The sequence below is a fragment of the Saccostrea echinata genome, unplaced genomic scaffold, assembly GCF_033153115.1.
Source record: "Saccostrea echinata isolate AGI-Se365-2 ecotype Australia unplaced genomic scaffold, CSIRO_AGI_Sech_v1 ptg000022l, whole genome shotgun sequence".
NCBI lineage: Eukaryota > Metazoa > Mollusca > Bivalvia > Ostreida > Ostreidae > Saccostrea > Saccostrea echinata.
The window spans coordinates 18,176,002-18,192,500 of NW_026889771.1; the positions used below are offsets into that span (position 1 = coordinate 18,176,002).

General features: G+C 33.6%; 1 protein-coding gene across 4 annotated transcripts in view; it reads left to right on the top strand.

The window, feature by feature from the left end:
- LOC133190567 (multidrug resistance-associated protein 1-like) overlaps nt 1-16,499 on the top strand; it is a 962,792-nt gene that overhangs the window by 346,147 nt on the left and 600,146 nt on the right. For all 4 annotated transcript variants that reach the window (XM_061326266.1, XM_061326267.1, XM_061326268.1 and 1 more), the window contains one exon: nt 1,815-1,991. In XM_061326266.1, the coding sequence (XP_061182250.1) occupies nt 1,815-1,991 (177 nt within the window). The remainder of the gene's footprint in view (nt 1-1,814; nt 1,992-16,499) is intronic.

Consider the following 16,499-nt stretch of genomic DNA (forward strand, 5'->3'; position numbering starts at 1 on the left):
TATTTTCTTCTCAAGAACTGAAAATCATGTTTAGTCATTGTGTTATGGAAGCAACCTTAGGTAGTGTAAATTCAATGTTGTTCAAATGATGACCCCCGGGGGTAGGGTGGGGCCCAATCGGGATCGAAAGTTTTACATAAGAACATATAGAAAAAATATTTCTTCTCAAGGACAGAAAAGCTATGTTTAGTCATATTGATATGGAAGCATCCTAGTGTAGATTCAGGTTTGTTCAAATGATCGATGACCCCTGGGATAGGGAGGAGCCACAATGGGAGATCAAATTTTTACATTTTTATGGGAATTTTTTTTTAAATATTCTCAAGTACAACAAAGCCATTTGTTATATTGACATGGAAGCATCATCAGGTAGTTTTTAAAATTCAAGCCCCCCCCCCCAGTAATCTTTTCAATACTGAACTGATTTGTGCTTTTGCCTAGCCAGTGTGCTCAGGTGAGCGATGTGGCCCATGGACCTCTTGTGTTTTCAAATTCTGACCCCCAGGGGTAGGTTATGCCACTATGAGTGATCAACATTTTACATAGGAATAAATAGGGGAATTTTTTTTTAAAACTTCTTCTCAAGAATAGGAAAGCCATGATTAATCATAATGATATAGATGCATCTTCAGAATGTGTTAGATTAATGTGTTGCCACTATGGCCAATCAAAGTTTTACATGGGTATTAATAGGAAAAATCTTTTAAAATCTTCTCAAAAATAGGAAACCCATGATTGATCATATTGATTATATAAATATGAGGATTATAAGCATCCTCAGATTGTGTAGATTCAGTTTTATTCAAATCATGATCCCTGGGGATAGGGAGGGGCAACAATGGTGATCAAAGTTTTCTCTAGAAATACATAGGTGAAATCCTTAAAAAATCTGATGATGAAGAACAGCAAAGCCATGATCTGGCATATTTATATGTAAGCATCCACAGGTAGTGCTGATTCAAATCTGCTCAAATAATGACCCCTGTGGGTAGGGTGTGACCACAATAGGTGATCAAAGTTTTACATAGGAATACATGCAAAAAATCTTTAAAAATCTTTTTCCCAGGAACAGTAAAGTTATGATTAGTCATATTCATAAAAAAAAAAAGCATCCTCAGTTAGTGTAGATTTGAATTTGTTAAAATCATAACCTCTGGGAATAGGCTGGGATTACAATGGGTGATCAATTTTTACATGGGAATCTATAGGAGAAAGAATCTGCTGATGAACAAGATGGGCCGCAGTTACTCAGGTGAGCATTGTGGCCCATGGGCCTCTTGTTTAATATATATATATATATATATATATATATATATATATATATATATATATATAGCACATTACAGTAATTGCTTTTACATTTTTGAAATATTCCACATGCACTCTGTAATATTGTTTATTCAAACATTCTGATACAGTAAAACATGCTTATAATGAAGTGCCAGGGACTGACGAATTTGCTTGGTTATAGGTGTTATTCGCTATAACTGTTAAGTTCACAATATATTTTTGAAGCCATGGGGAATGAAATCATTTCTCTGTAAGCATCAAGCATGTTCACTATAAGTGTGTTTTACCGTTTCCCTTTTTTATCACCTTTCAACGGAGGTTGAGGGGATATAGTAACACGTTTGTGTGTGTGTGTTTGTGTGTAAGTTAGTGATGTGCGAAACGGAAGTGACGTAATTTGCATCGGGATCGATGTCAAATGCCGTCCTGATTTAAAGATAAGCTCTTTGCGAGGGGATGCTCCACTTTGCGGTGTCCTTGTTTTTTAATGAAAAAACAATTTTTCTCTTATTTTTTATTATTAGGGTTCCATTGCATATGTTGCACAACAAGCTTGGATACAAAATGCAACACTGAGAGACAATGTTCTTTTTGGAAAAATTAAGATTGAACCAGATTACTCAGAAGTAATTGATAATTGTGAACTAAATGCAGATTTGGAAATTCTTCCAGCTGGAGACATGACAGAAATTGGTGAGAAGGTAGGGAAGTTCTGCTTACATATTAATCAATTATAGTCTTCCAAAACTAAACTGCAGCACAATCAAAATGATTCTTGCATTTAAACATGTCCTCTTTGTGAATTAATCCTTTTTGTGCAACAACAAATGTCCATCTTTTGATGGGTTATATGTGAATGGTATATTTGTAGTCCTAATTCTCTCTTAATTTCAATTGATAGAATCTGTCTATTGCCACAACTTTTATTCTACATGTCTTTACAAAATATTTTTAGTTTAAAAGATATAAAGGAAAATATGACTAAATTTTAGCTCTTTTATACGTCCTAATTTTTTACCCCCCGTTAGCGCCATTTTGAAGGCAAAAATAAAAAAACAAAAACCAATGTGCACAACTACAATATTTCTTCTTTTCAATTTCAATGATATTTGTGCTCCAGCTTTTATAGTCTTGGAGCCTTGTCTGGAAATCAACCCCCCTAAAATTTCCATCAAAGGGGAATAACTTGTGAGTGGAAAGGAATTTCTGAAATGTAATGCAGTATTTTAAAAATGTTTTGTAAAGTTAAACGCGAAAATTTGACTTGAATTTGTTGAGAAATGAGGAAGATATGAAGCTTCAAAGTTGGCGTCTAGGAATAAAAAAAGATTAATAAGAATATTTCTTAACCATCAGAATCAGTATAAGGTCTTCCATTGGAAACATAAGACCTTAAAAAACAACTCGGGAACCATTACAGATGTTCCCCAAACGGCTCCCCAATCCCTTATGATGCCCCATTCCCTACAAGCTTCATTGAATTAGGCAATACTTTTGTAATATAGATGGACACTTTATCTTTAAGGGTATTTTATTGGAAAACTTCTCCAATATAGGAGTATGTAGGAGACCAATATGCCTATCTATATTATGAATGTCATCCAAAAATTTATTTTACAATAGCTCCAAAACTATGTGAGGTATAAAGTTAAAACTTTTACAGTTTATAAATATATCACTGATTAACAGATAGAAAGTATCATTTGAAAACAAATATTTTAAAAAAATATTTTTTGAGAAAAAAAATGCAAAAAATTTGCATATTTAAAAGAAATGCACCTGTAATTCTGTACTTTTAGTGAAAACCATCATTGCAGAAATAATATATGTTTGTCAATGAAGGGCAAGTTGGATGTGAATGGTCTCTGAAAGGCTGTTATTGAAAGCATGACATGTGTAAAGACAAGACCCCTATAAAATCCGCCATTTCCAATGTACTTTCGGTTTCATATCTTAACATTTGGACAAAATAAACAGGGAAAACAACTTTCCAGATACCATCGAAGTCCAACTTGCCCTTCTTTGATAAACATATATTATTTCTGCAATGATGGTTTTCACTAAAAGTACAAAATTAAGCAGGTGCATTTTTTTAAAAAGAATTTTTCTCGATAAATATTTTTATAAAGTATTTGTTATCAAGTGATACTTTCTATCTGTTAATCCATGATATATTTATAAACTGTAAAAGTTTTAACGTTATAAACCACATAGTTTTGGAGCTATTGTAAAAATAAATTTTTGGACATGTTCACCTTTTATAAAACCTTAAAGTTTCAGCCAATCAGATTGCAGCACACCTGTATGCACATGTTTTTAAGAAATTTCCTATATACTTAACATGTTGTAGAACCTTATAATATATACTTACATTTTAAATTTCAAAGTATTTTGTCAAAAAAACAAGGAAGTTATTGAGATTTTTGTATCAGCCAATCAGAGAGACGCTCACGTGCATGCGCGTGGCTTCATGCTCATTTGACCATGTCATCTTATCTAGACTACTAATGTATCTTTATATTCTGAGTTTCAGAGCAATTCATCAAGAAATATAAAAGTTATGGATATATTAAGTACCGTATAACGGGTATTTTCTGCGGTTGGAAATTTTTGCGATTTAACCCCTAAAAGATAGTATATTAATTTCTGTGTTTTCAATTTCTGCAGTTGCATTATACCGCAAAAAAATATATACTGGGTATGATCACCAAACTCTAAGAATTATCAGATAGCTGCCATGTTTACGTTTTATAAATTCATTGAGACATATTGATCAAAGGTGCATGAGAACTGGTATTAAGCTATTAAGCTTAATTAAACTACTATCTTTTAGTTAGTCTTTGTAAAAATATTTCGAGTACCAATTGAAATGAATTATTACAGTATCAGTCCACCCAAGCAACAATAAAAATCTTTATTCTACATTGTAACAAACGTTTTATGCGATCTATTAAAATATTTAAATATATAAATAATTAATGCATCCAAGCCATATTCTAAAAATACACTTACAGTTAATGCCATCAAAATTAACCTGGTGTTTATATTTTTAGCTCAAACAAACAGTTGCATAATCAAGTAACCTAAAGTTGACCGTATACAATCACAGGTGCCATGTGCAATGAGGCGTAACTAATCCTGTCAGTCGTCTGCATTGAGTGACAATCAAGCCACATTGTGTATACAAGGAGTAATTATGGTCTCAAGATAAAACACAAGATTGAAAAAAGTGTTAAAGAAAGAAAGAAAAGCTAATATGTGTTGCTTGCAGCTATCGGAGTTTGGACGAATAATTGTGAAATCTCTTTTAGTCATTTACATGTAGGCCTACATGCATGTCCGTATAAAATAAAGAAATAGGTAGAAGAAAAGATGTTTTTGTATAAACTTATTAAATTGATATTATTTACAGGAACGTTTTGATTCAATATGTTTTGGACAAATCCTGACATCTAAAATCTTCGAATTTCGATGACACCCGAATATTCTCGCTAATGAGGACGTGTCCACTCATGAGTCTGTGGACACATTGTTTTTAAGAACCTTGCGTCCCAAATAATTTTGCTGCGTCCAGTCCGCAAATTCTTGCGTTAATGAGAATCCTGTGACATAAGCACAACTTATCATTCTTGCATGTATAATATATATACATGTATCTGAAGAAATATTAAAAAATATTTTGCGATTGTAATTTTTGCGGATTTGTCCTATCCGCAAAATTCCGCAAAAATTGGACAACCGCAGAAAATACCCGTTATACGGTATGTCATTCATTTTACTCATCGCACGCATGCGCATGTGCATGCATGTGCGCACAAAATTACCTTCGTTCCACACATCTACACAAAATACCTATTAAACCTAAAAAGGTTTCATGTCAATTGGATGAGTAGTTTCCAAGAACACTCGCGGACATAAAAGTACCGGAGAAGAAATTTTGAAAAAGAAAGTAAAAACAATATGTTCCCAAACTTTGTTTGGGGAACATAACTAGCACTACTACTTAACTACCAAACACTATGTATTTTCAATGTTACATGTTTAATTTGAAGTTTATTACCGGTTATAAAGAAAGAAATTCGGACCACTATGAAATGCATCCGGTCTATGGGGTGTACTCTGGTGAAGTGCGAATTACATAATTGAACGATTTGATTATCGCTAATTTAATTACAACCAAGTAATAAATCGTACACTGTCTTATTCTCTCAAAATAGTGCAACTATACATGAATGTGCCCATGAGAAAAGGGTGCTTATGGCAATTTTTACACATTTTGAGCTTTTCATGGATTTTGATAGAGCAAGGTTAGGAGTTGTCAAATATGAATTTCAATGGTCCTATTCCAACTCTAAGTATGTTTTTTCTTCATTTTTGTAAATATATTATAAACAGTATACATTTATAGTGATGGCATGCATCTAGCATACTGGATTACATCTTTTGACATTTGGCCTTGAAATTTATATCAAGGTCAAAAGTCAAAGCCATTAGAAATCTACATAAATTGTTGGTATTAGCTATTTACCCAAATGACCTTGACCTTTGAACTTGAAATTCGACCTTGACCTTTGACCTTGACCCAAGGTAAAAAAAGAAATATGAAGTACATGTACCTAGATTCAGCTTTCAGTGATTATTTCGGTTAGCAGGATAGAAGGTAAAGAGTTTTTTTTAATGGCCTTCACCTTTGACCTAAAGGTCACAAACAATCAATCTTAAATTCTTAAGTTCTTGGAGGTAGATACAAGATACAAATCCCATTTTAAATTGGTTTAGAGTAAAATCCCCCCCCCCTTCTTCCCCCCCCAAAAAAATCAAACTAATAGCAACGTAGAGAATTACTGTAAAACTCAAATATCACCTTGGATTGACATAAAATTTAAGCTAACTGCAGAAAAGACCCCAAAGAAAGTTTCCTGAAAGTTTTACGGTGAGTCTCAAAAGTATATAGAAATTATGAATTTTTAAGGCAAAAATAACAAATTCTGTCGTGTTTGAAATTTAAGTGCAGATAAACAAAGACATGATAAAACCCTTTTATAGCGTATTTCTTCAGATGTCATTAACAGCATTCAATTTTACTGATATGAAATAATATTTTAATACCAAGCATTCTTCTTTTATTTCACATTTGAAATTTATTTGATTTTTTTTTAGAATTAGGCAATCCCCAGAAATGGCGATATTCGGTATATTAAAAAGCAATACACGTTTCTTCCCCATGTTTCCCATCTAGAAATACATACTAAACTAAATATCTTCATCCATTTAAAACATAAAACAACTCAAATAAGATATCTTCAAACAACTCTTATTATGCTCCTATCATGCATGTACATTCCTTAACGTTTTCTCCTATGCTCAATCTTTACACGCTTCTTACTACGCACCTTAAATGCACAATTTCCCATTAATATCAATTTTATAACTTCTTTGTGACCCTTGCCTTTCCAACTAGGCCCTAAAACCATCCCATTCCAAACCATATACATACCCAAGATTTTGTCCGAAATTTTTAAACTGGCACTACTTGCGTGGTCAATGAAATAGCGGGTACCATTAGTCGACTCTACCACAGTACGTCTTGTCTTGGGAATAAAACCAACTCCGAGCCCAATCTTAAAATCCTAGTAGAGAAATGAGAATTTTGCTGTTTTATTTATTTCCTTGCTTTCTTCTCCTTTTTTTCCAGCCCAAATCTGTCGAAAGACTTCTGTTTATTATGTTCCCCAAACGAAGTTTGGGAACATATTGTTTTTACTGTGTTTTTTATTAGGTCTTCCGTTCACAACGGAAGACCTATAGTGATTGTATTGTTTCTTTTTTATTATTATTAAGTCTTCCGTTCACAACGGAAGACTTATAGTGTTTGTATTGTTAAGGTCTTCCGCTCCAGCGGGAGACCTTCTACTGATTCTGATGGTTAAGATTATTAAGGTCTTCCGTTCTACTGATTCTGATGGTTAAGATTATTATTCTTTTTTTTTTTTCTTCTCCTTTCTAGACGCCAACTTTGAGACCTCATATCTCGCTCATTTCTCAACGGATTTTGCTCAAATTTGCAGAGTTTATAGACGTTACAAAACTCTATCAGAATGCTGTCAAACAGTTCAAAAAGTCACTTCCGCTTTTGAGTTATTGCCCTTTAAATGAAAATTTATTATGCTTCATTTCCAGACAAAGGCTCCGAGACTACAAAAGCTGGAGCAGAAATTCTACCGAATTTAGATAATAGAAGGATTGAAGTTGTGCACATCGGTTTTTGTTTTTCGATTTCTGTATTCAAAATGGCGCTAATTAGGGGTCAAAATTAAGAACGCCTAAAAGAGCGAAAATTTAGACATATTTTCCTTTGTATCTTTAAAACTAAAAATATTTTGATAAGACATGTAGAATAAAAGTTGTGCACAATTTCAAGGCCTTTCATTTGACACCACTAAAAAGGGGCTGGCCCCTCAAATTAGGGATCTGGAGCCCTTTAAAGTTTTTGCTTTAGAACTCAAAAACGGTAAATATTTCGAAATGGCTGTCGTTAAAAAAGTTGTTCTTTAACATCTTATTGATTTCATGAAAATGTTATTTTGTTCGAGTCTTGTGTTTTAAATGCGCCAGAAGCTTGACCCATATACAGGTAACTGTTTTCATTCAGCAAGTAAACGAGAGCTCTTCATGCGTGTAACTAAAATAAACTTACTATAAATAATAAACCTGGCTACATTAGATGCTAATATTCTTTAGAATAAGGTTCTTGAAGTGTTTTGTGCTTTATTTCCAAGTTATTTTTTGACAACTTTTCATTTTATTTCATTTTTTTCAAAGTCGAATAAACCAGTCTACTAAAAAAAAGGGAAAAAAAGATAACCTTTTCTTCTTATCATATAAAAACAAACAATATACTGAGAAAATAAAACATAACTTTGAAGCATAGACTATTTACAGCCATTAAGTGTGCGCCTTTTACATTCACCTTGTGTGTTTACAATTATGTAACACCTCCCTCGATAGCGCGTGGCAAAGGAGGTCACCGGGGATCAATCGGCGTGTGTGATCCAGCGACCTAGTCATACACAAAACAAATCATAGAATGGCCATTCCAAATTCATTTTGTAAACTAAGTCATGAGTGGATAAATATGTTGAATTTTTCAGATTATTTCATAATATCTTTGATTAAATCGCTAGTGTATCTTATTTAATATTTTATTCGCTGAATTACAGGAAAGTTGCATAGTTATTTTTATAAACAATTTATTTCTCGATATCGAGTTAATTGTCTGTTTTATTCATAATAAAATTCAAAATATGTAACCTTAATTAATTCCTACTAGTAATGGAACTTTTGAAACTTAAATGTACATGTATGTAATCTAATATACGTTCTTTTGTCGACGCCCTTAAAATGTCTCTCTCTTAAGGTTTTACGGATACATACAATGTACACGCATGCAAGTACAGAACATGCACGTTTTATAAGTGCATATGCAAGAGCGCCCCAAATATATGCATATCGAGCGTTTGAAATTCAGAAAAATTCTAAATCCCAAGTCTTTTTTTCCATTATCTTTGCAATAAAATATCGGTTAAACTGAAATGATTTTATTGATTTACAGCATATATTAAAGTCAATTATAGGTCCGCTGAGTTGATCATGAGTTGTTTTTATAACGGGTAGTCCTCCTGGCCAGTCATCGTCACGGTTTGTAACATCGTAATTACACAGGTAAATACTAAGATGTCAATCCATATATTTTCCATAAGAAATGAATTACCGGGAGATGTCTCGTTTTCTCTGATCATATATTAATTGACAGCGTTTATGAACAGCTGTTAAAAACAGGCCTTTGTAAACCGGTAAATCACAAAAAAGAAAAATCTGAGACAAAAAACAGAAAATATAAATGTCTCTGGAAATAACATTGCCTTTAGATAACTTAAATAAATTAATGTCCGCCGATTTTTGAATTAATCTGAACATTCATTGATGTGTACCTGTACAAGCAGTGTGTATATTTTTATGAAGCCTTCGTCCAAACGAACAATATAATAAATCTTGAATGAATTAACTAACCCCTCAGTACACACACATTCGCCTACACCTGAAATCTAATCAAAATCAGATCTATTTTACGGCCCGAAATTCTGATAGTCGCTGTATTTCTAATCTGATTGACCATACATGTACAGTACAGGCAACGCGGATCCCGTATTTCCCGCGCCCCGTCGCGGTATAAACACAACGCGGGATTTGGCCAGGTGAGACGGGTAAACCGCGTTCCCTCCGCGGGAAATTCATCACCTACCTGTCCCCGCCGCGGTTAAATCATCGATCAACTAGTATCGTAAACAAACGGGAGTTATCTCCCCGAAAAGGAATTTTGCGAAATTCCCTCTTTAAAAAACAAATTAAAATCCCGCAGTGTATGTATATTTATGAAAGTATTTTCTTGTATTTCGCAAAAGGTGAAAATAACGAATGAACAAAAAAAAATTTTAAAGCAGAATATATTTAATCGTTTTTTTTTTTTTTTTTTTTTTTTTTTTTTTATTTTATTTTATTTATTATTATTAATTTTGTTAAGTTATATATCAATACTAAAGCGACATCTTTTTTTAAATAGTATCAAGAAAACTATTTATAAGCTGAGTCATTTGAAAGTTTAACGTGACAAATTTTAATATCGGAAATATAAATTCTAATAACTTCTCTTTTCAAATTATATGCGAACTGCAATGTTACATACACGTGCTAAACAATAGTCAGTGCGAGTTCCGATTAACAGTTTTCAGCATTCCTATGAGGAAAAAAATATATCTATATACCGTTCATGTTTTTTTTTAACCAATTTTAGAACAATATAATTCATTTAAATAATTTCACTTTACTGTATTAATGTGCAAGCATTTCCCTGAAATTGTCGAATGACCGGAAAGCTGTAATATTCGATGGTGAGCGTTTGCAGTGAGTGGGCGCGTGAATGTTATAAAAGATATCAATAAAATATAACAATTTTTTTCCCTCGATATTTACTTCTTTTGTAAACAGTGGTTTGTTTTTAATTTAAACATTTCTCCAATTACAGAAGATGGAATGTGCATGGTGATGAACTTCACAAAACAATTAAAACGGGGGGGGGGGGGGGGGGGGGGGGGGGGGGGGGGGGGTGTTATATCACTAAAACTTATTATTCTCAATAATACTCAAGAAAAAAAATCAATTCCAAGTTTACTTGAATATATTCTGTTTCTTTGTGTATTAAGTATTAGTCGCGATAATTTCCTGTGTATAGGGATTAGCAGAGCAAGAGCAGGAAACGGCATGCCCTAGGGGTTTCACACCTGTCCTAGAGTACCTGTGGTAAATTTCTCTGCATGTGCAAGGCGTTGTCAAGCCATACAACACACCAGTCCCTTCAACGTTTCATTATTTCATTATTTTTTCATTTTCAAATGTAACTACAACCATGAAAGTTACGCGAGTCAATATATACTTTTTTTTACCCTGAGTGTATATTAAAAGGAAAAAGATCAATCATACTTTTAAAACAAATTAAATAGAGTTTAAATGAAATAAAATAAATCAAATCAAATTATGTTTTATTACTTTTTTTTAAAATGACGACGGGCTTGGTATTTATGTTTCTGTTTAATGTATATGTACATGTACATGTGCATGTATTATGCAAGTAGAATGTAAAATAAAAAAAAAAATGTACAGAATGTTACGGCACGTGCAACGTTTTTCCTTCGGTCAGTTTATTGATTTATCGGGTCCATCGATTAAAACAAAATATTCATGATAGAATTTCAATGAAATGAATTGCTTCTGGATTATTTTTTTTTCCAGTTTCAATATTTCGTTTCTGTGAACAGATAATATACTGTAGCCGATTTATCAGTTTATTGTCCAGTTGTGGACTTTGATTAATTCTCTGATCAAGTTTCTGAAAAACACCGAAATAGTGACAGCCACAGACACTATTTAAGGTCTTCCGTTTAAATAGGACGATTAAAGACAAATATCTACCGAAACAAGATCATCGTCGCAAGCCACGGGTTTTGTGTCCATTCTATTTCCACAAACCCGTGGCTGCCTCCTACCAAATTCCCTCGTTCTCGCGACTGAATCATTGAATATTTATTAAGTGACGCCAGATTTACCCTGACCAATGAAATCACTCTGTAGCAATTTTTGGTACGCTTAAATGGCGGCGCCCATAATGAAATCATGTTTGCTATGCGTGGCAGATTATTGAAAAAAAGTACGATAGATCCTGAAGAACAGATGTGAGTAACGTATATTCTAAAATACTTACAAGGTTTTACATTAAAATACAGGGTTTCGAATGTAGACGTTGTGTGAGAACGCTGAATAGCGTTACTCGTTAAGAAAGGAAAATCGAACCGAAGTTGATGTACAGCTCGTGGTTATGGTTACATCCAAATACAAGATAGACTGATCATTTTCATTGGTTCTGACTTGAAGCGTCAGATGTTATTCCATTGGTTGAATGTATGTTATTAATATTCATGAGAACAAGAGAAATTAGAAGGAGGCAGCCACGGGTTTGTGGAAATAGAATGGACACAAAACCCGTGGCTTGCGACGATGAAACAAGATATAATATCATATTTTGGTGACATGTGGTAGGTACATGTTTATGATATTTTAGGCCCGGTATCCAAGAGGGGTCCAGTGTTAACAAATGGAAGTGACTTACCTTCTCTATTTCATAATACCGCGGGTATGATTTTTTAATAAAACGTTAATTCTACGTTATTTTTTGGATTTTTCATATGGAATACATTGTAAATGTGTACTAGAAGATTAATTTATGGAAAAAGACGAATAAAAATATTCTTGGACCCCGGGGTGTATATTGGGGGGGGGGGGGGGGGTCCTGTCCACAAGCACCTGTGCAGCATTCAAGCTTAAAAGACCATTCAAACAATACAAATCAGAAACAGTGCAAATCTTTTGAAATCAGAGGTAGAATCAAGTGCCGTGGATCTGTCATGTTGTAAATTTTGAACTTACCGGTTGTCAGTATTTACTGCCACCCGGTAAATTCAAACTTTATAGCATGAGAGATCCTTTTCACGCTAGCACTTACCCCGACACGAGACCTTATACGGTCTCATCCAAAGGACCAATCTCCACGTTTTACTACTTATCCAAACTGGGCATAAAACATTCTCAATGAATTTTTTAATCATTATGTTGAACCTAACAAATTATTCCGACTCGCTGTATGATCTGAAAAAACATGGCTGAACTTATCCATTCAGAAACTCACAGACTGGGATTGCTTTTAACCATTGTGTGTTATGGCCTTGATGCAAGGTCATTTGGTCGAGTCAAGGTCACTGACAGAGAAACTGTAATTTCGCTACCGTATTTGTACTAGTGAAACATTGCTGGTATCATGCAGAGTGTGACATGGCCTTGACTCAAGTTCAAGGTCACTAAGGATAAGATGTTTTGACTGTATGTATGGACTAAAAGAACGTGACGTGTCAATGTGAACTTTTCAAGTCGGTAACACACAGATTGGGTTTTATGACGAGAGTGTACATATCATGGTTTGACGCAAGGCATTTGGAATGTTCAAGGTCACGTACATTCCTTTACAGTTTTTCCTAGCGAAATATTGTAAGTTGCTTCCCCTTACAAGATTGCTTACATGTATAACTTTAGAATGTGGCATGACCTTGACTCAAAGTCACTTCTTCCTTCTGCAGCTCCAACGGAAGACCTATTCGTTGCTTTGTCACACTAGCACTTACCCCGACACGATACCTTATACGGTCTCATCCAAAGGACCAATCTCCACGTTTTACTACTTATCCAAACTGGGCATAAAACATTCTCAATGAATTTTTTAATCATTATGTTGAACCTAACAAATTATTCCGACTCGCTGTATGATCTGAAAAAACATGGCTGAACTTATCCATTCAGAAACTCACAGACTGGGATTGCTTTTAACCAGTGTGTGTTATGGCCTTGATGCAAGGTCATTTGGTCGAGTCAAGGTCACTGACAGAGAAACTGTAATTTCGCTACCGTATTTGTACTAGTGAAACATTGCTGGTATCATGCAGAGTGTGACATGGCCTTGACTCAAGTTCAAGGTCATTAAGGATAAGATGTTTTGACTGTATGTATGGACTAAAAGAACATGACGTGTCAATATGAACTTTTCAAGTCGGTAACACACAGATTGGGTTTTACGACGAGAGTGTGTCATGGTTTGACGCAAGGCATTTGGAATGTTCAAGGTCACGTACATTCCTTTACAGTTTTTCCTAGCGAAATATTGTAAGTTGCTTCCCCTTACAAGATTGCTTACATGTATAACTTTAGAATGTGGCATGACCTTGACTCAAGGTCACTTCTTCCTTCCGCAGCTCCAACGGAAGACCTATTCGTTGCTTTGCAACGAGCTCGCTCTAGTTCTTATTATTCTTTTTTTTTTTTTCCTAGACGCCAACTTTGAGACCTCATATCTTGCTCATTTCTCAACGGATTTTGCTCAAATTTGCAGGGTTTATAGACGTTACAAAACTCTATCAGAATGCTGTCAAATATTTCAAAAATCCACTTCTGCTTTTGGGTTATCTCCCTTTAAATGAAAATTTGGGACGCTTCATTTCCAGACAAAGGCTCCGAGACTACAAAAGCTGGAGTAGAAATTCTACCGATTTTAAATAATAGAAGCATTGAAGTTGTGCACATCGGTTTTTGTTTTTCAATTTCTGTATTCAAAATGGCGCTAGAGAGGGGTCAAAAATTAGAACGCCTAAAAGAACGAAAATTTACACATGTTTTCCTTTTTATCTTCTAAACTAAAAATATTTTGATAAAACATGTAGAATAAAAGTTGTGCACAATTTTAAGGCCTTTCATTTGACACCACTAAAAAGGGTCTGGCCCCTAAAATTAGGGATCTGGGGCCCTTTAAAGTTTTTGCTCTATAGCTCAAAAACGGTAAATATTTCGAAAAAGCTGCCGTAATTAAAGTTGTAATTTTAACATCTTATTGATCTCAAGAAAACGTTATTTTGTTTGAGTCTTGTGTTCTAAATGAGCTAGAAGCATAACATATATACAGGTAAGTGTTTTCATTCAGCAAGTAAACAAGAGCTCTTCATGCGTGTAATTAAAATAAATTTACTATAAATAATAAACCTAGCTACATTAGATTCTATTTTTCTTTAGAATAAGGTTCTTGAAGTATTCTGTGATTTATTTCCAAATTATTTACTGACAACTTTCCCTTTTATTTCGTTTGTTTTCAAATTTGGATAAACCAGTCTAATAAACAGGGAAAAAAGATAACCTTTTCTTCTTATCATATAAAAACAAACAATAAAGTTAGAAAATAAAACAAAACTTTAAACATAGACTATTCACAGCCATTAAGTACACGCCTTTTACATTCACCTTGTGTGTTTACAATTATGTAACCCCTCCCTCGATAGCGCGTGGCAAAGGAGGTCACTGGGGATCAATCGGCGTGTGAACCAGCGACCTAAGGTCATACACAAAACAAACCATAGATTGGCCATTCCAAATACATTTTGTAAACTAAGTGATAAGTGGATAAATATGTTCAATCTTTCAGATTATTTCATAATATCTTTGATTAAGTCGCTAGTACATTTCAATTTATATTTTATTCGCTGAATTACAAGAAAATTGCATATTTATTTTTATAAACATTGTATTTCTCGATATCGAGATAATTACGCTTTGTGGAAAATTACTTTAAAATCATTTCGAATCTTTCATATGATTTCGTCTTACTGTTTATCATTCGCTCATTTTAATCAGCTAGTCTTAACTGCCTTTCACTTATTTACTTCAAATTCAAATGCATTTTGAATGCCGAAAAGATCACTTTGTTTGCGTATTAAAGAAACAGTTTATTTATCTCTCTAATGTTATTATTTAACGAGTTGCTATTTCTTTCATGAACATTAAACAGCATGTATATAATTATCACGATAATTATACGTAGAGGTCACATTTTTAATTGTCAGGAAAATCGAAAATAAAATTAACTACTTTTGAGTTTGTATTATTTCCTTCCTAACTTACAATATTATTGCATACAAAATACTAGGTCGGACGCAAGTAATCTAAATATTTCACTTGTATTTGAAAATTCTATCAAGCGTCGAATGAATTTTACCCGTTAAAATGTGTACCAAAAAAAAAAAATTCTTATGCAGTTTTCTTTGGGAATCAATTGGCTTTATTAGATAATCTACTCCGACGTGTTGACAAAACTCACGCAATGAGAAGCCATACATTTCAAACTTGTGACCTATTGGTCAGTGCATGTGAAGATTACGCATGGCAATTAGTGTCTGGAAAAGGAAATATATTTTATAAACGATTTGACAGGTTAAAATTTGTTCTCATTCCAAATTAAATACAAACACAAACCCGTTATTTTTTTGTTATTTTATACCGTCAGTAATATTAGATAGATTGTTTTAAAAACGTGTTGTTTAGGAAGATTAATCTTATGCGTTTGTTTTATTTCATCTAATAAACTGAATTTACCCATGATATGAATTACTGGTACATGCATGTAAGTACGCGTAAATGCGGCTTTATTTGTTTACGTGAAAGAGCGCCCAAAATAAATACACTTCGAACTCTGGAATTTCCCTATTTTACTGTTTAAATCATAGGTCTACTCAGCTGACGAGTTGTTTTAATAACGGTAATAAATTATATTCAAGTCCTGGCCAGCGATCGTTACGGTTGGTGACATTGCAATTAAACAGGTAGATACTAAGGTACTAACTTAAAGATACTAACGGGTATATATATTTTCACCTAATATGTTTTCATTGAGTGTTTTCATAAGAAGTAAATTGCTGGAGGATATTATGTTCTCCCTGATCACATCGACAGCGCGTAGAAACAGCGGTACATGAACACACGCTTTTGTGTACAAAGCAAACGTGTAAATCAAAAGGATGGGAAAAATCGATGAAATAAAAACATTTCTCTATTTACTGAAATTATTGTCTTTAGACAGATAAAAATAAATGAATAACAGCCTGAGAACATGAAAAAATTATACCCAAATACAATGTAATGAAGGATTTTGGGTTTAGTCCGAGTACATAATAGCAATGATGTGTACATGTACATGCAGAATACCGCTTTTTTTTATCCTTCATCCAATT